Source organism: Phoenix dactylifera, chromosome 1 (assembly GCF_051530095.1).
Source record: "Phoenix dactylifera cultivar Ajwa chromosome 1, Ajwa_hap1_PhDact_Kaust_v1.1, whole genome shotgun sequence".
Classification (NCBI taxonomy): domain Eukaryota; kingdom Viridiplantae; phylum Streptophyta; class Magnoliopsida; order Arecales; family Arecaceae; genus Phoenix; species Phoenix dactylifera.
This window is the reverse complement of record NC_143190.1, coordinates 40,781,030-40,805,686: the sequence shown is the minus strand read 5'-3', so window position 1 is coordinate 40,805,686 and position 24,657 is coordinate 40,781,030. Positions and strand designations below refer to the sequence as shown.

Here is a 24,657-nt window from a genome sequence, read left to right as displayed (position 1 = left end):
ATGTATACCCTTGTAAAACTCTGTTATTGTACAAATACCCCTAATATAACAGTTGTTCTAACAGTGTTAAAAAAATCATATTTATATTAATTAAAAATAAAATTAAAATTTGAAATGACGTTATTATCCTTACTCTATCCACACCCCCAACCCCCACACCCACCCCCCATCCCCTGGCGTCCCCACCCCGACCCTGCAACCCCCCCCTCTCCCATGCGGCGACGCCCAGCTTCCCCCCCTCCCCCCCGCGGCGGCGCCCGGCTTCCCCCTAGAGGTGGCAAAGATCAGGTTGGACCAGATTTGTGTTGGATCAAATACAGGGTAGGTCAAAAAACTGTCAACCCAAACCTTGCCAATTTATTAAACGAATCAAAAATTCGGACCTGATCCTAACCATCTTATTGAGCTGGTCGTCTAAGCCAACTTAGAATAAGTTGAATCATGTTAAACAGGTTAAGCATTGCCACTTCTACTTCCCCCCCTCCCCCATGCGGCACCCGGCTCCCCCCCGCCCCGACCCCGCACCCCCTAGCGGCTTCCCCCCCTGCCCGCCCGCCTCCCGCGTATCAGGATCGCGATTGCAGGCGTTCGCTCATGGGCGCTCGAGATCGTGATCGTGATGGCGAGATCGCGATCCCGCGGGCCATGGGGAGCGAGATCAAACCGAGATCGTGATGCAGCTCGCTCGCGATCTCCTTCCTCCATCCTTCCTGTTCTATAATCCAACAAATGATAAACAAAAATTCTTCTTACTTCTAAATCTATCCTCTCCAAAAATTAGTCGTGAACGCGATCCAGCCTTCAAATCTTCCAAATCTCTCTTATCTTTCATTGTCAGGATGCAACTCTACATTTAATCAAAAAAGGCACAACGAAAATTAAAAAGATGTGCCAAGTGGCTATAAGCTAGATATCTACCTTGAAAATAATTAAACGACAATGACTCAGGCTCAATGCAACATCTGTTAAACCAAAATAATAATAATAATAATTCACACCATCTGTTTCTCTGACTCTAATATACCTTGATTATGGAATGCTTCACATTCCATTCTAACAGACACATGGGACAGTATTTGGAATTGAATACTATATGCTAATTCATAGAAGTAACACACTATCTAACATAAAATTAGAATTTAGAGAAGAAGCTCAACACAATCAGTTGACAGAATAGCTGAGATCTAGACCTACTCACATCATTCACAATGAAGAGTCCATCAGATACAGCCAATTTGTAAATCATATTGTATATTTTTGTTATATTCATGATAAAGAAACAGACCTCTGGTCATAAAACCAAATGCATTTCCTAATAAATACAAAATTATAAAGGCTATCACATTAATTAATGTATCTAAATTCTTTCCATCTACTAGAATTTTTTTTTTTTGCATATATACCCTTCTAAATATAAAAAATTGTATGAATATCCTTGTAAAGTTACTATTTACTTGTATACCCTTATAAAATTTCTATTTGCACGCCTACCCATTAAGGGTATTTTAGTCATTTTTATTTGAAACCGTTAATTTTTTAACGGCATTAGATGGTATGGGTATATATGCAAAAATAAAAATAAAAAAGGATAAAATAGCAAAACAAATATTTTACGAGGGTATACATACAAATATCAATTTTGGAAGGATATTCACGCAAAATTTGATATTTAGAAGGGTATCCATGCAAAAAACCCAAAATTTTAACATACTGGCCAAACTTAATGGACTGGTGTTGTTGAGACCAAATTTAATTATTGATAGATTCAGCAGCAAAGCAGCTGAACCACTTAGGGTTTTTTTTTTTTTTTTTGACAAAAGAACTATTTGATTGAAATTGGCTTTTTTTCACTTGACTCTTGCATGTTGGAAACGTAAGGCAATCTAGTAGATTTTCCAACAGGACTAATTGCCCCTCTCTTGAAGGCTGGCTATTTAGCCTTGAATGGAGGACAAAGCAGCTATTGATTTTTTTCATAGGAAGTTTCGACATGGACTTGAAGAGGCTACAAAATCTTCATAATAACTAGATTTTGATAATTCACCTTGCTCGACTGCCTTACACCATCTTTTCCCAACATTACTTGAACTTCATTTGTTTGTTCTTGCATGTCGTTTGGGTTAACTTTCCATCAGTGAATCTTCTCATGAACCCTAAAATTATAAATGACCTGAACCCTCCCACGTCTAGGCCATCAATCATAAGAGAAGGACTTGGTTGCAGGGTAAAAGGATTATTGCCCAACTGATTCTTTGACCATGTATAATTGTATGACTAGTCAAAGGAGCTATATTTGATTTTTTCCATAGGAAGTTTCCACATGGACTTGAAAGTGTAGTAGATTTTAATAACATGCAACTAGACTTTGATAATTCACCTTGCTTGACTATCTTGCGCTCTCTTTTTCCAACATTATTTTGACTTCATTTGTTTGTTCTTGCAAGTTGTTTGGGTTAAACTTTCCATCAGTAAATCTTCTCATGAACCCTAAAATTGTAAATGACTTAAATCCTCCCATGTCCAGGCCATCTATCACGAGAGAGAAGGGTTCGGTTGGAGGGTAAAATGATCATTGCACAAACTGATTCTTTGACCAGGTGTAACGATATGACTAGTAAAGATTGAAAAGAGGAGAAGGGGGAAGAAAAAAAAAAGACTAAGCAATATCTGGTCTCTACCATACTTGCCTAAAACACTTCCTCTTTGTATATTTTCAAGTGAATCTATATTTACATAGGCAGGATGGTTCTATTTCATGCTTTTGCCCCCATGGATGCTGAGATAAGACTTTGTTCCTCTCTTTCTATCTTTCTTCTCTTCTTTCTCTTCTCTTCTCTCAAAATCCAACACTGTGTAGCAATTGACATCTCTTTGGGCCAGGCCCTGTCTGGAAACCAGACCATAGTGTCCAAAGAAGGCCACTTTGAGTTGGGGTTCTTCACACCAGGTAACTCCCGTAACTACTACATAGGTATCTGGTACAAAACAATTCCAGTCCAAACTGTAATCTGGGTGGCGAACAGAGCAACACCCATCTCCAACACCTCCTCTGCCGAGCTAAAAATCTCGGAAGATGGCAAATTAGTCCTTCTCAAAAGTTCCAAAATCCCAGTTTGGTCATCCAATTCAACTCCATCAACCTCCAATTCCACGGTTGCTGTGCTTCTGGACACCGGAAATCTTGTTATAAGCAAGGGGTCAAACACTACAATTTGGCAGAGTTTTGATCACCCAACTGGCACATGGATGCCAGGAGGATGGCTAGGAGTTAACAATATCACAGGGGAGTATCAGAGCACCACTTCATGGGAGAATCCTGAGAACCCCGATGGATCCAATCAGTTCGTATTGCTGTGGAATGGTTCTGAAATTTATTGGAGCAGTGGGCTGTGGAATGGCCAGTACTTCAGTGCAGTCCCTGGTACCAGAGAAAGCACTCCCTTCAACTTCACCTTCGTCGACAACATGCAGCGGAAGTATGCCATGTATACCATCCTCGACAGTTCTTTCATCACTCTGTGTTTTATTGATTCATCCGGGCTATTAAGACAATGGTATTGGCTGAACAGCACCCAGAAGTGGCAGACAGTCTTTACTCAACCTTTGGCTCAATGTGATGTCTACTCTCTATGTGGAGCTTTTGGTATCTGCGACCAGAAAAGCTTGAATACTTGCAGGTGCTCCCATGGTTTCGAACCAGCTCCATTGAAAGAATGGGAGTTCAATGTTTGGAAGTCAGGGTGCATGAGGAAAACCAGTTTGCGATGCAGCAATAAAAGCTCGACTGGTGGAGAAGGGGATAGATTTGTTGAAATGACCAATATGAGATTGCCTGCCAATCCGCAGAACTTGACTGTTGGGAGTGCTAAAGACTGCGAACAGGCTTGCTTGAACAACTGCTCTTGCACCGCGTATGCTTATGTGAGTGGATGCTCAATTTGGACTGGCGACCTTCGGAACCTTCAACAACTCGATGATGGTGATGGTAGAGCTGGAGCTCTGCATCTCCAGCTCGCTGCCTCTGATTTCCCAGCTTCAAATAGCTCACATAAGTTGGTAATAGATCTAACTCTAAGTGTCATCGGTGGAATTCTTGGGATCTCCTTTGTTCTCGTCGGACTAATTTGGGCATTTCAAAGGAGGAAACAAATTTGGATGGAAAAACAAGTCGATGGTTCTTTGATTCAGTTTACATTTGGCGATTTTCAGCGTGTGACCAAGAACTTCTCTGAGAAGTTGGGCAGCGGTGGCTTTGGCTCCGTTTTTAAAGGGACATTAATTGACTCAACCGAAGTAGCTGTGAAGAAGCTTGAAGGCTTCAGACAAGGGGAGGAGCAATTCCGAACCGAAGTGAGCACATTGGCTGCTATTCAGCATGTCAATCTAGTTCACCTTCGCGGTTTCTGCACCGAGGGCAGCAAAAGGCTTCTAGTTTATGAGTACATGTCCGGAGGTTCCCTGGACTCTCATCTCTTTCAAAACAAATCCACGGTTCTGGACTGGAAGACGAGGTATCAAATTATTCCTGGGATTGCGAGAGGATTAGCCTACCTCCATGAGGAGTGCAGGGAGTGCATCATACACTGTGACATAAAGCCAGACAACATACTTCTAGACAAGGACTTCTGCGCCAAAGTTGCAGACTTTGGCATGGCGAAGCTCATCGGTCGCGACTTCAGCAGGGTGCTGACAACCATAAGGGGAACCATTGGCTACCTCGCACCCGAGTGGATTTCAGGCCTGCCAATCACCTCCAAGGTTGACGTCTACAGCTTCGGGATGATGCTCTTTGAGCTGGTATCAGGCAAGCGAAACACAACGCAGTCTGCGGATGGGCGCAAAATCTTCTATCCGTCCTGGGTGGCAGCAAAGGTCGTTGAAGGCGATATATTTAGCTTATTAGATCATGGATTCAAAGGTGCTGCCGACCTTGACGAGCTAACCAGAGTCTGCAGAGTTGCTTGCTGGTGCATTCAAGAATCTGAAGCTCACAGGCCAACAATGGGACAGGTGGTGCAGATCCTAGAGGGAGTCCTGGAGGTGAGCATGCCGCCACTTCCTAGGGCTCTCCAGCTTCTCACGGAAGATCAGAGCCAAATTCGTTATCATTTGTCATCAACTGAATACAACGATCCACTTGATCAATCTCAGGATTTCCTTCAATAGGTGTCAAGCTGTAAGGGGCACACGGTTCTTCGCGGAGCATATCAATAACATGTAACGGGTTAAAGAAAAGCTTATAGTTGTTATTATTGAATTAAATTAAATATTTTAAATTTTAAAACTAAATTAGTCAACGGCCAAGTGGCAAGCATCCAGCGTAACAGCAAATATGGAAAAATTCCTAAAGAAAGCAAACCATGACAAGTGTCATACATCCAGCGCAAGAGCAAGCATGGAAAGGCCCCTCAAGAAGGAAGGAAACGTGGACGGCCAAGATGCAATAAGCCGAAGGATCAAAGGAGCACAAGAAGACACGTCATCAATCCGCAGGAGAGGAATCTTCTTCTTTTGACGCGCTTGAGCCTATATAAAGGGCTCTAAGGATCATTTCAAAGTACAATCAAAATTTTCTCTTCTTCCTATTCCAAGAGTCTAGATAAAAAGAACTCTAGGGATCATTAGGGAGAAAAAAAATAAAGAAAATTTTTCTTCTCCTCATAATTTTTCTAAGTTTCTTTTGAGGTATTTGCAAACGTGAACGTGCTCTTCTTTCTTCTCTGGAGGCGCACTGACGGGGAAGACGTGGTTTTGTATTGGGTCGTCGTATCTCTAGGAGATCTGTGCCAGCAGACCCGTGCGTGGGGGGCATAAACTTTCCTGGGACAACGCATCAGCGTGCTTCGATCCACAGGCCATCTTCTCTCTCTTTCTTCATTTTATTATTATATTGTCAAGCTAATTATTTGCTAGTTTATTCTTCTTAATTATTGTTTTTGAATATTAAAAATATTTAATTTATCAATTATATTTGTGCATCTAGGCTAACAATCCAGGAAAGTTTATATACTGTTAGCACTAGATTTTAGATTGCAATATTTATTATATATTTTGCTGCATAATTGTAAATTGTTATATTTTAACTGTTACATATTTATGCTAGCTTTACTTTAGTACTTAATTTTTCAAGCAAAATTTTATATTGCTTAACCTCCAAGAGGTTTATTAATACCTCCATTTGGACTCCTCACGGAGTAATTTCCAGATTCCATTCAAACGAAAATTCGGAAATTGGTTAATCCATAAGAGCTAGCTTAATATTGCACTTAGGATAAAATTGAACGATATCTAGTGAAATTATCTATTGAATAACGGTGTCTAAGAAAAGCTTGTCAAAAAGGCATACGTGCCTAAGAAAGGCTGGTACTTAAGTGAGCCAAGTACTCCACCACTGATCTGAAGCTGATCTGGCTGTTATTCTTTGGATTTTTCAATTAGATATCTAAAGTTCAAATTAGATATCAGTGCAATAATTTGACATAAACCTTCTCATTTCCACAGGTGTCAAAACTGTGTTAAGCTACAAATTAATGGCCTCCCATATGTCTGAAAATCTTAGTGCTAAACCTGAAAAGTTTGATGGTCAAAACTTTAGAAAGTGGCGGAATTAAATGCGGTTCTGGCTCACCTCCTTAGGCTTGATTTTAGCCATTGGTGAGAGTACTACTAAAGTCAATAATAGGTCTAACCCATTTGCTCACCTTCCCCATTTGATTTTCAACATGTGCCCTGCATGGGAGAAGTTTGAATTTGAATTTGAATTTCACCCCATGTGGCTGATTAGGAAGTAGTTTCAATTATCCCGCCAACAAGCTATGCATGTCACATGAGTCTTAAGTCTACATAAGGGAGTCATAGGCCTTTTGTGAGGATTCATCTTTGATCATTGTATTTGCTTTTTAATGCACTTGAACTTAATCCCAAAATTAGAATTTAAGAATAATGACAAATGTGAGATATGTGTAGAGGCCAAATTACTAAAAGACCCTTCCACTCTGTAAGTAGAGATTCTGATCTTCTTAAACTCATACATAGTGATATATGTGACTCAAGAAGAACCTCAAGGGGTAGAAACAAATATTTTATAACTTTCATAGATGATCTTTCTAAATACTGTCACCTTTATCTTATCAAAGCTAAAAATGAGGTCTTAAATAAATTCAAAGACTATAAAGCAGAAGCTAAAAACCAACTAGATAAAAAGATTAAAATCTTAAGGTCTGATAGAGGAGGTGAATATACCTCATTTGAGCTGATCCAGTTCTGTAAAGAACATGTGATAATTCATGAAGTAACAACTCCTTATTCACCCCAATCTAATGGAGTAGCTGAGAGAAAGAACAAAACCTTAATGGATATAGTTAACTCTATGTTAATTAGTTCAGATGCACCAGAAAATCTTTGGGGGGAAGCGGTAGCAACTGTATTATATATCTTGAATAGAATTCCATTCAAACATAATGATAAAACTCCATATGAATTTTGGAAACATAGAAAACCTAACTTAAAATATTTAAAAGTATGGGGGTGCTTAGCTAAAGTAAAAATTCCAGAAAATTAAAAAAAAAAAGAAAATTGGACCCAAAACAGTAGATGCAATATTTATAGGATATGCAATTGAGAGTAATGCTAATAGATTTTTAGTGTTTAACTCTCAAATAAATGAAATTAATAACAACACCATAATGGAAGCAAGAGATGCAATCTACTTTGAAAGTATATTTTTCTTTAAAACAAGGATAATGACAAATAAATATCAATAATAATTTAGGAACTAGTTCTAGCAAAACCAGATTTAGAGAAGAAGAAGAAGAAGAAACTGAACCTAGAAGAAGTAAAATAACTAGAGTTGAAAAGAATTTTGGAAAAGACTACTACACATTCCTAATAGAAGACTCTCCTACTTCTTTAGAGGATGCCTTAAAATCTCTAGATGCCCCCTTCTGAAAAGAAGCAATTAATAATGAATTGCAATCCATAATCCAAAACCACACTTGGGAATTGGCAGACCTACCCCCAGAAAGTAAACCCATAGGGTGTAAATGGATCTTTAAGAAGAAATTTAGGCCAGATGGAACTATAGACAAATATAAGGCTAGGTTAGTAGCCAAAGATTTTACTCAAAAATCTGGGATTGACTTCTTTGATGTTTATGCCCCTGTAGCTAGAATTACTACCATTAGAATCCTTGTTGCTTTGACTTCCATTCATAAGCTGGTTATACATCAAATGGATGTCAAAACCGCTTTCTTAAATGGGGATCTAAATAAAGAGATCTACATGGACCAACCCGAAGGTTTCATTGTCCCAGATCAAGAGAAAAAGGTATGTAGGTTGATTAGATCTCTTTATAGTCTAAAACAAGCCTCCAAACAATGGCACCTTAAATTTGATGAAATAATCCTAACTAATGGATTTAAAATTAATAATACATTTGAATGTGTATATTATAAAAAGAAGAAAAACAAAATCATAATCTTATGTCTATATGTACAAGATATCCTAATTTTTGGAACAGACTTAGAAATTATTAATTAAGTAAAACAATTTTTATCTCTAAAATTTGACATGAAAGATTTAGGAGAAGCAGACATAATCCTTAATACTAAAATCATGAGGAATAAAGATGGAATAACTTTGTCCCAAAGCCACTATGTGGAGAAGATTCTTAAAAAGTTTCACTACTCTGATTGTCATCTTGTATCTACTCCCTATAATCCATCTCTTCATCTAAAGAAGAACTTAGATGATCTAGTCAATCAAAGCTTATATGCCCAGATCATTGGTTCTTTAGAATTTCTTGCAAATTATATCAGACCTGGTATTGCATACTCTGTGAACTGACTGAGTAGATATACTCACAATCCTAATAATGATCATTAGACTGCTCTAGAAAAAATTCTCAGGTACCTTAAGGGTACCATATTTCTAGGATTACACTATTGTCTTACCGATTTATCTATAGTCATGCCAACTGGATCAGTGATACAGTTGACACCAAATCCACCACTGATTTTGTCTTCCTTTTAGGAAAAGGTGCAGCTGTATCATGGAAGTCTACCAAACAAACTATAGTGGCTAGGAGCACCATGGAATCTGAAATGATTGCCCTAGATACCACTAGCATTGAGGCCGAGTGGCTTAGAGATCTACTGATAGATTTAGCTCTTGTGACTTCACCATTACCTTCTATATCTATTCATTGTGACTGCAGATCTGCTATAGATAAATGCAATCAAGAAAATGCAAATGTGAAAATGAATAGGCACTTGAAAGTGCGTCATAAATCATTGAGATACAAATTAAAGAATAACTTGATTGCACTAAATTTTGTAAGATCCGAAAGAAATCTAGCTGATCAGCTTATCAAAGGATTGTCTAGAACAGTGGTTCTAGAGTTGTCGAGGGGGATGGGGCTAAGCCCATAAGTAAAGTCACCACGGTGGTAACCCAACCTGAAAAGGTTCAATGGGTAGAAACAAGCTAGATAGGTGACTAATGAGGAGCACTATTTGTTTTTTCCATTCCTAGGGCAACAGTGCTCATAAAAAGCAAGAGTTAGGTTGAGTTTTTACTCTTAATAAATCCGAGACCCATAAGGCAGGGTACCTACTTGCTCGTACCCTCTTTGGATTCACCTATATGCGTGTAGTCGTGAGGCCGCGACTGTGGGAAGTGGGCTGTTCTCTAATAACACACATAAAGAGATACCTGCGCATGGCCGTAAAGCGCAAACCTGCTTCGAGCATATTCACGCTATATTGTGTGCTGTTGATGAAATCTGAGCCATGGACCAAGGTTCAAGGCATAGTCCACCTTGGCTCCACAGAGGTAATCAATTGTCACTAAGTGAAGGTTCAAACCGAAAGGTACCTACACCTATTACATAATATAAGATACTCAGCATTTTATTTTGATTTTTTTTATTTTATTTTGATTTTAATTTTTTTAAATATTTAATTTATGTGGGGAATTGTTGAATTAAATTAAATATTTTAAAATTTTGAAAACTAAATTAGTCAATGGCCAAGTGGCAAGCATCCAGCATAAGCAAATATGGAAAAATTTTTAAAGAAAGCAAACCATGACAAGTGTCATGCATCCAGCGCAAGAGCAAGCATGGAAAGGCCCCTCGAAGAAGGAAACGTGGACGGCCAAGATGCAATAAGCCGAAGGATCAAAGGAGCACAAGAAGACACGTCATCAATCCGCGGAAGAGGAATCTTCTTCTTTTGATGCGCCTGAGCCTATATAAAGGGCTCTAGAGATCATTTCAAAGTACAATCAAAATTTTCTCTTCTTCCTATTCCAAGAGTCTAGATAAAAAGGGCTCTAGGGATCATTGGGGAGAAAAGAAATAAAATAAAATTTTTCTTCTCATAATTTTTTTAAGTTTCTTTTGAGGTATCTGCAAGCGTAAACGTGCTCTTCTTTCTTCCCTGAAGGCGCACTGACGGGGAAGACGTGGTTCTGTATTGGGTCGTCGTATCTCTAGGAGATCTGTGTCAGCAGACCCATGGGTGGGGGGCATAAACTTTTCTGGGACAACGCATTAGCGTGCTTCGATCTACAAGCCATCTTCTCTCTCTTTCTTCATTTTATTATTATATTGTCAAGCTAATTATTTGCTAGTTTATTCTTCTTAATTATTGTTTTTGAATATTAAAAATATTTAATTTATCAATTATATTTGTGCATCTAGGCTAACAGTTATGATCCTTAAGATGGATGTTTGTATGAGGGTGTAATGTTCTATTGTGGCTGTAGTATCTATGTAGTGGCATAAAGTTAATTCATGGATATCTCTTGTTATAAAGGTAGTTAGATATGTTATAAAGTTTCCAACTCATCACTTTCCATGCATGAGTTACATGGATATGTTAGATACACGAGTAAGCTGGCAACCACCAGACGTACTTCTTGTTGAAGACAATGTTCAGGACCTTCTTATCTATTTATTTTCAAGGCATTTATTTCAGAATTTCTCAGTTTTACTGAATCACGTCAACAATCAAACCACATATGTGCTTGTTTTTTTGAAGTTCATGGACCAGCCATCTAAGATGATCATACCCCATGGATGTTTTCTTGATTATAGATAATGTTTGAGGTGGGATTCGAGGTGGAGACGGCCTTTTCCTTCCTACTGCTTCTTTCATAGACCAAAAAACGACGTAAGAACATGAAAATGAGAATTAAAAAATATATAACTTCTTTCTTTAATTGCATACGACGTAAGAACACGCCCAACCCAATATTTATGGGTTGTGGGCCGGCCCGAAGAGGCCAAGCCCAGCCCGACCATGCACAGTGGCATGATGCAGGTGGAGAAAAAGATTCCGATTCCTCCTCTGATTCTATCAGAGTCGGAGACCTCTCGAGAGCAATCCGAGTTTAACTCGAACTTTAGGATCTCGACTACTTAATTTTCCTCCTTTTTTTGATTTCCTCCACCAAAAAGGAGTATCTACGTAGTGGCATAAAATTCATGGATATCTCTAGTTATAAAGATAGGTTAGATATGTTATGAAGTTTCCCACTCATCACTTTCCAAGCATGAGTTATATAGATATGTTAGATACACAAGTAAACCGGCAACCACTAGATGTACCTCTTGTTGAAGACAATGTTCAAGACCTTCTTATCTATTTATTTCAAGGCATTTATTTCAGAATTTCTCCTTCCCTCCATCGTTTATATATTGTGTAACTTAAATCTAGTGTAGTTAAGAGATAATTAACAGAGAAAGACAGAATAAGAACAAATAGAAGAGGAGGAAGAAGATGAAGAGGAGGGAAGGTGGAAACCTACCTGTGGTCGACTTTGATCACGACACCAGTTTGATCGGTCGATGATCATGGTCGATCCATACCGCTGACTTTCTTCTTCCACCGATCACTTTCTCCTTTATCAATCAAACCCCAAAGATCCTAAACCCTTCCTCCTCATAATTTATTCTTTGTTGATCTAGCTTAGAAATTAAATCAAAACGAGAAGGAAGAAAATGAAGAAGAAAAGGAAGAAAAATAGGAAGAAGAAGAATACAAATGAAAAAAAAAAAGAGAAAAGGCCTGCCAGTGGATGATCTGCAGCCGCCACAGCCGTCGCCGCGAAGCGTCGGCCGTGGAGCTAGTCGAGGTCTTCGGCCGCGGACGCTGCAGGCCTCGGCCGGAACCGTCGCCCTCCTTTGTACCGAGAGAGAGAGGGGGGGAGAGAGAAAGGAGAAGAAATGAGGAAGAGAGAAGACCGGGAGAAGAAGAAAGGAAAAGAAAGAGGAAGAGGGAAGCTTCAGGAAGGAACAGAGAAGGAAAGAAAAGAAAAAGAGAGGAAAAGAAAAGAAAAAGAAAAGGAAGGAAAAGAAAAGAAAGAAAAGAAAAGAAAAGAAAAAGAAGAAAAAGAAGAAAAAGAAGAAAAAGAAAAGAAGAAGAAAAGAAAAAAAATGCTGTGGGCCTGAGATGGGCCTGATTCCGGAGGTGGCTTCAAACAAATTGAGCTTTAAAGGCCTGAGGTCGGACTGTGCTCTGGTCCAAGCCCAGTATTCTTAAACCCAAAATTAATCGGGCCTGAAGAGCACAAATTTTAATAGGACTAAATTGAATATAGTTTGAGGCTAGGTTCCTTTAAATTAACTAGAATTAATAGGGTTTAATTATAATTAACTAAGTATGTTACTAGGCTTGAATACAAGTGGGCTCAGTAACTGAATCAGGCCAAAGGCCTGCTCCAAAATTTAATTAAACTTCGAGCCTGAATGCAAATGGGCCCAGACTTGAACCAGAGGGCAATTGGATCTAAATTAGATGTTGGAATTGGCTCAGACTTGAACCAGAAGCTGGATCAGACCTGAATCAGAGGTTGAATCAGGTCTGAACCAGAAGCTGAATCTGACCTGAACCCATAATTGAATCAAATTTGAGCCAGAAAATTGATTAGACTCAAACCAAAAATTGGGTCAAACCTGAACCAGAAAACTGGTTAGACCCGAACCAAAAATTGTGTGAGACCCGAACCAGCAGATGAACCAGAGCTGACCAGAAATTGAATCAAATCCAGACTAGAAAGTAGATTAGACCTGGCCCAGAAATTAAATTGGGTCATGGGCCTGAACCAAAAATTAAATCAGGCTATGAATCCGAAAATAAATTTGAGTCTTATGGATGGGCTGTAAATGACTTTAAGATTATAAATAAATAGAAATTAAATATGCACGTGACATGTAATTTAAATGATCTTGCTAGGTATTGGAGAATTGGCATCTAAGCCTAAGATTTGGTGAGCAAATTAAGGTAAATGACCCTGACACAATCTTATTGTTTTCAAATACATGAAATTATTTGGATATAAAAATGCATACTATGTAAAATTCTCAAAAATTAGGATCAAGTATATGTTAGCAAATGTTGCATGATTTTGGATAAATAGCATACATCATGATTATTATTATATAATGTACACATGATTTATGATGATGTAGAAAGATGCATGGAAAAATAAGGTTTGTAGCATGATCATGAATTTTTGCATATTATGATGCTATTATTCAATTTTCCAATGTACTTATGAAATAAAGTTTATGAAAAGCATGATATGTTTTGTGAACTTTCAGATTGCTATGTATGACCCCCGCCGGTGGGTAACAGTAACTCGGCATATGACCCCTGCCAGTAGGTAACAGTAACTCGGCATATGACTCCCGCTAGTGGGTAACAGTAACTCGGCATATGACTCCCGCTAGTGGGTAACAGTAACTCGGCATACGACCCCCGCCAGTGGATAATAGTAACTCGACATACGACCCCCGCTAGTGGGTAATAGTAACTCGGCATACGACCCTCGCCAGTAGATAACAGTAACTTGGTATAGACCCTACCAACGGAGAAGAATAATTGGTTATGACCCCTGCCAGTGGGTAATAATAACTCGGCATATGACCCCCGCTAGTGGGTAATAATAACTTGTTATAGACCCTGCCAACGGAGAATAATAGTTAGTAAAGATCTTGCTGTGAGAATAAGAGCGGCCATAGCTGCACTATCATCTAAGAGTACAGATTGCAAAGCATGAATAATGGCAAGTACGAATTTCAAAGCATGAATAATAGCAAGAATGTTTTATGATGCATATTCATATTTATGAACTTGCATGATTGGGCATCCATTATTTTATGTATGGTTTGAATATATATTATGTGGAATGATTATTTTGCTATAGCTGCTAATTTTTTAAATCAATGCATTGGCATGAAGTATATTATGCTTGATCTAGTAAGATTGTACATGGTTACTTAGTGAGACATATAGCTCACACACTTTATTCATGTTTTTTTACAGATAATTAAGATTGCTAGGATCAAGGAGCTTGACGAACTTTAGGGTTTGGAAAAATAAAAATAGAATATCAAATGTTAAAATTTTGAAATTTGTTATGACATTTTATAAATAAATTGTTCATTTCTATTATGAAAGTTTAGGTAGCTTTGTGTTATTGTATGTATATGTTTGCAATAGCACGGCCGTGTCACAATCCGGATTCAAGACGTGACAAAGTTAATTTACGAGGATAGTGTTTGAACTGGTCCTGGCACCATGAGTGCCGATGCTAGTTCAAAATATAACTGAAATATTACGTATTAGGTCTCAAAAATATATTTTGTAAACAGTAGGAAACCTTAGTTAATTTAGTTTTGTTTTAGGTCCCTCTCGTATGTGTACTATATGTGTGTATCTTAATATCTTGTCCAAATAGGTACATGACAATAACTCATCTATATAAGCCGTCAAGATAAATTTTAACATGCTGGCCAAACTTAATGGACTGGTGTTATTGAGACTAAATTTAATTATTGTTAGATTCAGCAACAAAGCAGCTGAACCACTTGGTTTTTTTTTTTTTTGACAAAAGAACTATTTGATTGAAATTGGCTTTTTTTTCATTTGACTCTTGCTTGTTGCAAACGTAAGGCAATCTACTATATTTTCCAATAGGACTAATTGCCCCTCTCTTGAAGGGGCTGGCTATTTAGCCTTGAATGGAGGACAAAGCAGCTATTGATTTCTATTCATAGGAAGTTTCAACATGGACTTGAAGAGGGTACAAAATCTTCATGACAACTAGATTTTGATAATTCACCTTGCTCGACTGTCTTACACCATCTTTTTCCAACATTATTTGAACTTCATTTGTTTGTTCTTGCATGTGATTTAGGTTAACTTTCCATTGGTGAATCTTCTCATGAACCCTAAAATTATAAATGACTTGAACCCTCCCACGTCTAGGCCATCTATCATGAGAGAAGGACTTGGTTGCAGGGTAAAAGTAGTATTGCACAACGGATTCTTTGACCATGTGTAATTGTATGACCAGTCAAAGGAGCCATATTTGATTTTTTCCATAGGAAGTTTCCACACGGACTTGACAGTGTACTAGATTTTAATAATATGCAACTAGACTCTGATAATGCACCTTGCTTGGCTATCTTACGCTCTCTTTTTCCAACATTATTTTGACTTCATTTGTTTGTTCTTGCAAGTTGTTTGGGTTAACTTTCCATCAGTAAATCTTCTCATGAACCCTAAAAATTATAAATGACTGGAAACCTCCCACGTCTAGGCCATCTATCACGAGAGAAGGAATTGGTTGCAGGGGAAAAGGATTATTGGACAACTGATTCTTTGACCATGCATAATTGTATGACTAGTCAAAGGAGCTATATTTGATTTTTTTTCCATAGGAAGTTTCCACATGGACTTGAAAGTGTACTAGATTTTAATAATATGCAACTAGACTCTGATAATGCACCTTGCTTGACTATCTTACTCTCTTTTTCCAACATTATTTTGACTTCATTTGTTTGTTCTTGCAAGTTGTTTGGGTTAACTTTCCATCAGTAAATCTTCTCATGAACCCTAATATTGTAAATGACTTAAATCCTCCCATGTCTAGGCCATCTATCACGAGAGAGAAGGGTTTGGTTGGAGGGTAAAACGATCATTGCATAAACTGATTCTTTGACCAGGTGTAACGATATGACTAGTAAAGATTGAAAAGAGAGGAAGGGGGAAGAGAAAAAAAAGACAATGCTTCTGCCCCCATGGCTGCTGAGATAAGGCCATGTTCCTCTCTTTCCTTTCTTCTCTTTTTTCTCTTCTCTTCTCTCAACATCCAACGCTGTGTAGCAACTGATAGCATCTCTTCGGGCCAGGCCCTCTCTGGAAACCAGACCATAGTGTCCAAAGAACGCAACTTTGAGCTGGGATTCTTCACTCCAGGTAACTCTCATAACTACTATATCGGCATCTGGTACAAAAAGATTTCCAAGCAGACAGTCATTTGGGTAGCAAACAGAGAAACACCCGTCTCAAGTCCTTCGTCTTCGGAGCTAAAAATCTCTGAAGATGGGAATCTAGTCCTCATCAACCAATTCAAACACCCAATTTGGTCGTCCAATTCAACCCCCAAAACCAAGAATTCTACCGTTGCAGTACTTCTGGAAACTGGAAATCTGGTTCTGAAAGACCTAGATCACCCCTCTGCTGTAATTTGGCAGAGTTTCGATCACCCAACTGACACACTGATGCCCGGAGGATGGATAGGTGTGAACAAGATCACCGGAGAAGTACAGAGCCTTATTCCGTGGAAGAACTTCAAAGACCCGGCCCCAGGCCCTTATGTTGACCGAGTGGACCCATCTGAGTCTGGTCAGTTTGTGCTGCAGTGGAACGGCTCTCAAACATACTGGCGTTCCGGGAAGTGGAACGGCCGCTCCTTCCCTTCAATCCCTGAAATGTCGTTAAATTCCATTTACAACTATAGCTACATCGGTGACAGTTCACGCCAAGAATTCACACTCACAGTGAGTGATGGATCTATCATTACAAGGCTTGTCATGAATGTTTATGGGCAGAAAACACAGTGGACGTGGTTTGAGGACTCTGAAGAGTGGATACTGCATTGGTCTGTGCCTAGAGATCAATGCGATGTATATTCCCTCTGCGGAGCCTTCAGTGTCTGTGATATGAATAGCTTGCAGCACTGCAAATGTTTGCAGGGGTTCAAACCTGCATCCTCAAGGAATTGGGATCTGAATGTTTGGAGTGATGGTTGTGTGAGGAGAACGAGGCTACAGTGCAGCAACATGTCATCCACAGAGGAGGAAAGAGATGGTTTTCTGATGATTCCAGACATGAAATTGCCTGACAACTCTGACACCCTGCCAGCTAAGAGCGCAAAACAGTGTGAGCTAGCTTGCTTGAATAACTGCTCTTGTACTGCTTATGCCTTTGGAAGCGGATGTTTGATTTGGAATGGTGATCTCTGGGATCTTAAACACCTCTCCGATAATGATACTGAAGCTGTGGATCTTTATATTCGTCTTGCAGCATCCGATCTGCCATTTTCAAGCAATAAAAGAAATTCAGTCCTTGTGATTATCTTAGTTGCGGTAGGCGGTAGTATAATCATACTGTGCATCATCTTTGTGCAAGTATGGAGATGCCATAGAAGAAGATTAGCTCGAAAGATGACAGTAGTTGATGGCTCTTTGGTTCTATTTGACTACAATTACTTGCTGCATTGTACCAAGAAGTTCTCAGAGAAGTTGGGAGAAGGAAGTTTTGGTCAGGTCTTTAAAGGTGCGTTGCCCGACTCCAATGTTATAGCAGTGAAGAAACTCATAGGCATAAGACAAGGAGAGAAGGAATTCTGGACAGAGGTGAGGACTTTGGGCACAATTCAGCATATTAATTTGGTTCGCCTTCGTGGATTCTGCATGAAAGGAATTGAAAGGCTGTTGGTTTATGATTACATGCCAAATGGATCATTGGATTATCATCTCTTTCAAAGCAATTCCGAGGTATTGGACTGGAAAACTAGGTTCCAAATTACGCTCGGTGTTGCCAGGGGATTGGCTTATCTCCATGAGAAATGCAGAGAGTGCATCATACATTGTGACGTAAAGCCCGAAAACATACTTCTTGATGTCGACTTTTCTCCAAAGGTGGCAGATTTTGGTATGGCAAAGCTCATAGGCCGGGACTTCAGCCGGGCACTAACAACCACAAGAGGTACTCTGGGCTACTTAGCACCAGAATGGATATCGGGCTTAGCTATCACTCAGAAAGCAGATGTTTATAGTTATGGAATGATGCTCTTTGAAGTCATTTCAGGGATGAGAAACAGAGAGCCAGTGAAAAATGGAAGCGTGGGCAATTTTCCTCTCTGGGCTGCCATGAAGATTGATGAAGGTGAGATTCTCGCACTGTTAGATGAGAGATTAGAGGGTGATGCTGATATCGAGGAGCTGAGCAGAGCTTGTAGAGTGGCTTGTTGGTGCATTCAGAACAATGAAGTTCATAGGCCAGCAATGGGGCAGGTGGTTCAAATTCTGGAAGGAGTTCTGGAGGTAAACGTGCCTCCAATACCATGGCATCTCCAGCTGCTTGGTGATGATCAGGTTCCAGATTCAACAGAGTACTCTACCAGTTAAAGCAAGTTCTTTGTAAGGACTACGGAGTAGCTTATCTGAGGAATCCCAAGAAATAACACAGTACTTCTGAGAATTCCCGGTTTGCAATCTTGTCAACCTAGAAACATTCTATAATTGAGATGCAACCACATTCTCTTTCTTGTGTACTGATGATGTTTTCTTCTCTTTTGTTTTTAATAATGTAATCCATACTCACATGCTAGTATCTCTACAAACTTTTAGGGAGTAAAGTTCTGTACCATGAAAGATGATCCTTTGTGTGCTGCCTAGTGTCACCAGAACGGGAATTTGAGGAACCTTTTTAATAGGTTTGATATATCGAGAATATTTGTATTTTTAAGAGGGACTCCAGTTGGAAAACTATGGGAAAATCACATTAAATTGCTGTTATTTTGTTCAAGTGGTTGTGTTCCAAGATCTATAATTGGAGAGAATATATAAGACTAGAATGTGATGCAATGCACCATCACGAGGGCCCGGTCCATTGACTGGCCCAAGCCTAAAATCCTTCCCGCACGAATATCAAGGCATAGGAAAAGAAACAAAAAAAGTATACAGTTCCTCATGTGCCTCGCGAACACATGGAGTCGAGTCTAGGGATTGTTGGAGCCCTAGATTGAGCCTATAAAAAGGCCCTCTGTCTTCTCTCTTGGCATTGCCTGTCATTCTCAATAGTTGTCGGCGATTTCCTTGAGTTTCCTTTTTATTCTAGCGGAAAATTTTCTCCATGTAACCATCGATTTCTCACTAGAGTTGAGGTATTGACCCTGACTTTTCTTCTCCTTCTCTTTTCCGACCCAAGACCACCTTTGATAGCCTAATTGGAGTCATCGACTGCCGGATTTCAAGAAAACAGTCTCCCATGTTTCTCTTTTTTCACTTCTTTCCGTCCGGCCGGCCACCCCCATCGAGGGCCATAGCCATTGCTGTCGTCGGGGGGTCATGATTGTGTCACTGCTGCTGTTGCCGAAGGTCACCACCATGGGGGAGTGGCCGACCATGACGCTCGCTGTCTCTCCCCTCTCTCTCCCTTTTGTCTCTCTTGTCTTCTCTCTCTTTCTCTCTCTCATGTTTCTTTCGCTTTATCGCTCTATCTCTCTAGATATTTTATGGACTAGTGGAGGGTCCACATATCTAGGTAAACCCAAGTTGACAAGGTAGACCCTAAGAGGGGTCTTGGGCTGGCATTGTACGACCAAAGGTCCGAGAATGCAAGTTAAGATTTAATATCGTTTCTTCCATAATTTTATACCATTGATCATGATTGTTGTAGTCAATATGATGGTTAGGCATGATCTCGTAGTGGGACAATCGTATGTGCAAGAAGGTGTTGAGCAGACCACTTTGCCCCAAAGTTCGAAGATTGAGGAGTGGATCAGTATACCTAGTATTTGAGTTTGTCATCGGTAGAAGTAAAAAGTCTTGTATACAATCACCTATATAGATAATTTGTATTTTATAACATGTGCCGATGATTTTAGAATTTGCATCATTTGTCGTGTGATTGTTTAATAATTTCTGATATAATACTTAAATATATATTTCATTATTATATAAACATATCAAATATGGTGATTATGGTTGCTTGGTTCATGATTTTGATTGTTTAGAATATGATACTAATTATTTTAGAATTTGGGCATAATATATAATATGAAATTATATTTTTCCTGGTTTGGATGAAATTGAATGATTTGATTAATAAACAAAAAGAATTTGAACTAGACATGTTATAGATTCAAGTCACGAGCCGAATCATGACACATTGGTTTGTCACCATGGGCCAAGGATCGGATATTTTCAATTTGCCACCACTGACCGAAGCGTAGATATTTTGGTTTGCCACTACGAACCAAAGCACACTTATCTTGGTTTACTACCATGGGCCAAAGCATAAATATTTTAGTTTGCCACCATTGGCCAAAGCATGGAATTATGGTTTGCCGGTCACGGGCCAAAGCATGACCATGAATAGTTCATAATGGTTGATCGGAAATCTAGATAAAAATAAAAGATTAAAAGTATAATATCTTACATTTTTTCTGAAATGGGTTATATGTTTGATGACACATTTATGAATGCATTTATATAAACTTTATCAAGCTATGTTGAATAATCGGTACAAGATTTTATGATTTTTGCTTATTTTTGATGTGGTTTATAGTTAATCTTTAATTTAAATTTATTGTATCTATATGGTGTGAGTGTGTGGGAAACTCACACCACCACTTTCCCTCTCCTTTCGGAGTTTGAAAATGTGTAGTTTCGGATGGGTTGAGCGTAGAGTTCGAGCATCAGAATTATGAGTTAGTTGGTTAGTTTATTTTTCTGATGCCGATGAATATTTAAAGATCTTGTAATTTAACCACTTTGAACATTTAAAGATCTTGTAATTGAACCACTTTTATTATGATAGATTTATTTAGTTAGATTATTTGGCTATTAACTGCCGAGTTATCGGATATTTGTTCATCTTAGGTCTTGCATAATCTCTAGAGCATTGCTCTAGGGTTCATATAGTCGTGTTACTTGGCCGACCCAAATGATGAGTTTGGGGCATGATAGTCATACTAACCACTTACATATGTTGCTACATCTGGACCTAGAATTAGATTTTAGGGCGTGTTTGGTTGGCAAGAGTTAGGCCTTAGGATAGTAATGGAAATGAGTGATTTCCAGTTCAGCCATTTGGCTGGGGGAGTGCTATTCCTATCCCCATTCTAGGGAGAAATGGAAATGTCCTAATCCTCCAAAATTAAATTCTACTCCTTTCTTAAATTCTATTTTGCCAGGTTTACATTAAAAATTTAATTTTTCAAAAAAAAAAATCTCTAATTTCGATTTCAATCATAAACTAAAAGTATCGACAATTTTCTTTCCATTCCATTCCCATTCCAATCGCAAACCAAACATATCTTTACATATTTTTTGCATCCAAATTCGGATTATAGTTCTGTAAAAAGTTAGACCCTAAAATACAGAAACATAGTCCGTGGTTGATAATTGTAATTTTGATATTACCAAAGCCATAGAAATATCAGGTTTCACTTGTTTTATTTATAAAATCCTAAAAGTTGAACAAATTTTAAGCGCCGGCTTTAACTTCTTCTGTTTCTCAGATTCTTCTGTTTATATAATTCGAGCACATGGTGGAGAATTAAAATGGTACGGAGGGGAATGCCAAAACTCTGGATACATAGAGGGCGCGGAAGAAAGGAGCGGGTGGGCTGGCGGTATGGGTATTTTCTCCACTGGCCACGCTTAACTCCTACTTCAATCACCGAAATCAACCCTTGTTTTGGCCCAAAAACGTTGGGCTAAAAGATCTTGGCCCAGTCAAGAATAGGCCGCAAACCCTCCGCAAAACCTACTGAAAGCGCAGTGGCAAAGGAGGCCTTTAATCCCCAGAAGAAGAAAGAAGGATAAAAGAAATAAAGAGAAAAAGAGAAGAAAGGCTGAGAAAACTCTGCTGTATTTTCACCTTCTTCTTTATTAGCCTCTCCACCCTAACATCCAAAGAACAATGCTATGGTAACATGGAAAATTTTCGCAGCTGGTATGTAGCTCTCCTTGTGCTTCCCTTTAAGATGTCACCATCCAAGCTGCTACTTTGATGAGCAATAGGAAAGTTAGAAAAAACATCAGTTGTGTCCATAATTCCTTGTTAGAAAAGCAATTCTCATTCTAACTTTGTCTTCTTATACAAGATTTGGTGTCAAATCTTAATGACATCCTTTGCAGACCAAATTGGCTGCAAATTTACGTCCAATTTAATTGTCCCCAGAATTTTATCGCTCAATTGTTCTCAACCTGGCCTAACATTGCCATTGGTCAATTTTTGGACTGGAAGTTATCTCTAACCCAATACATCCACTGAAACCATTTATCGTAGTAGATTTCGTGCTAGGTCAATTTGTCATGTAACCAAAATCCAATCCGTTATTTACACCCAATTGGACTTGATAGACTCCCTTCGAACGTGGTAGCTGCCGGGACGTGTCTCACAAATTCAGTGAATGTCCTCCCTCTTCGATTGATTTTGACCAATATTTTTGTTTTTTCTAAAGGGTAAGGAAAACTAACAAGCCACCCAGATACACATGCAAATACATAATTTGTTAAAAACCCACCAATAGTTGGCCATAGCCTAACCCATATTTTTGCAACCTAGAAAAAAAAAAAAAATTTTGGTAATTGCTACTATTCTAGCAAAGTCAAGAAAAAGAAAAAAAAAAAAAAGACGGAAAGAGAAAGGGACGGCAAAGTCTCTTTAATTAGCAGTCCCAAGAGCCCGAAGGCCAACTTTTCTCCCTCCCCTTAGCTTTTCTATTTTCTAGTGGAAGAGTGCCGGAGAGGATCGCAGACGCTACCCTTTGGTTGATCTCGACCAAAGAATGTTGGGGCCCAGCACGGGATCCACAGGCTTGTCCCATACAATCTTGTTGTTATCTTTTGGGTGGGTTGGTTCGATGCATGACCGGGGGCCGGAGCCCGTGGAGCGCCGCCGGTGTCCGCCTCGTGGAACCATCGCAACCCATGGTTTTTGGCGCATCAGGTTTGGCTGTCCTTATCCCCAGTCTACGAGCCGATGGGCTTTTTCTGGGGTAGCATGCTTCTGGAGTCCCACTACCTTTCTTTACAATTCAAACATATCCGGAGATTGACAAGATTGATGCGAACATTATGTCGTGATTTCAGGAGTGGTGAATGTTGCCGAACTCAAAAGCGTTGTAAATCTTCGTATTAAATCCACCACCTAACATGGCCTAGGAAGCGAACGTCTCGGTCACACCGAGCTTTCAGTAAATGATTTTTCCGGTCCAACACAAGTAAAATCCATGTTGTACATACTATTCAGAGGGAAGTGATTTCTTTTTTTTGTTTTAGGATGCTGACCTCTAGAGTGCCAGGTCTTGCAACCAAGAGCAGCATCATGAATAGGGGGTGCGCATGGGTTTGGATCAACCCAAAAACCAAACCCAATCGATGTTGTTAGGTTGGTTGGATTGGATTTTGATATTTTTATAGGATTGTATCAGTTTTGGTTCTAATTTTTGATACCTGATTTCTGATAATTTCTTGGGGTTAAGGTTTCGAGTAACATGGACTTACACTGAACTCTTAGGGTGGCATGGTGATAATTTTTTTCTTCACGACTGGTGACTAATGTGGATTGCTCCCATTAGTCTTTCTCGAAGAAGAAATAACAACAACAACAACAACAACAATTCCTTCATGGCGGGCAGGGTCACCTTGGCCGATTCATTCTTAATGTTATCTCTGGCTCTTGGCTTTTATCTCTTGGTTGCCTGATTATAATCTTTCAAGCTCACAGAAAAATTGGTACGGGCATTCAAAATGCGAATTAGGATGCTTGTTGCCGCCCCATGGACTGTGGGGTCTGGCTTTTTGTGACACTTTCCATGGTTGGAATGGGGCTTTTCCTTATTTGAGTGCGGAAGCTGATATATATTGTAGCCTGGCTATACCGTATGAGCGTTGCTTAGTGGTTGTAACCACCAACCATCTCTTCAAATCAAAAACAAAAATAACAATAGAAATTTCCATTCAAGAAAAATAATCCAATAATAATTCTGAGCCAAACCAAAAACTAAGATTGATAGTTGCTTATTATCTAACAGTGCTTTTTTTTGCTTTTTGTAGGCATTCATCTCCATAGCTCTCAAAGCCACTAGTGGATGATCCAACGATGAATTCACATGAAGGAAACTGAACCCCTCTTTGCGCAAACAATACAACCCCGATCCATATGTAGATACAAGGCAGGTTTTTGGCCACCCGACTTCGAGCCTAGTAGGATGTTTAATCACATAACATAAATTTTTGGTGGCTTTCTCTACACTCATTGGATTATTTGAGAGGTGAGGAAGAATTGTGAAATATGCATTTAAGAAATGCTCGAGTACACCTAAAATCCTTGTTGGGAATATATGATGGTGGTTGTTAGTGAAGGATAGATTTGAGAAGGAGGAGCTAAAGATTCACATGGAACCAACCATGCCATCCTTTTACATGTTATTTTCAAGTTAGTTTTGACAAGGACAGAATTAAACATCTTTATAACTTATAAAGTTACTTTGGATATTCTATTTCTAAAAATAAAATTTAATTTTTTAAAGAGAAAGAATCAAGTTCCACCTGATTTGCTGAGA

General features: G+C 39.1%; 1 protein-coding gene across 1 annotated transcript; it reads left to right on the top strand.

The window, feature by feature from the left end:
- Positions 1-551: 551 nt before the first annotated feature.
- LOC103710751 (uncharacterized) lies at positions 552-18,884 on the top strand. Its single transcript, XM_088701724.2, has 4 exons — positions 552-5,163; positions 13,475-13,495; positions 13,607-13,668; positions 16,039-18,884. The coding sequence occupies exons 1-4, from the start codon at positions 2,743-2,745 to the stop codon at positions 18,482-18,484; spliced, it is 4,950 nt and encodes a 1,649-aa protein (XP_088557850.1). The 5' UTR covers positions 552-2,742; the 3' UTR covers positions 18,485-18,884.
- The last annotated feature ends 5,773 nt before the right edge of the window (positions 18,885-24,657 follow it).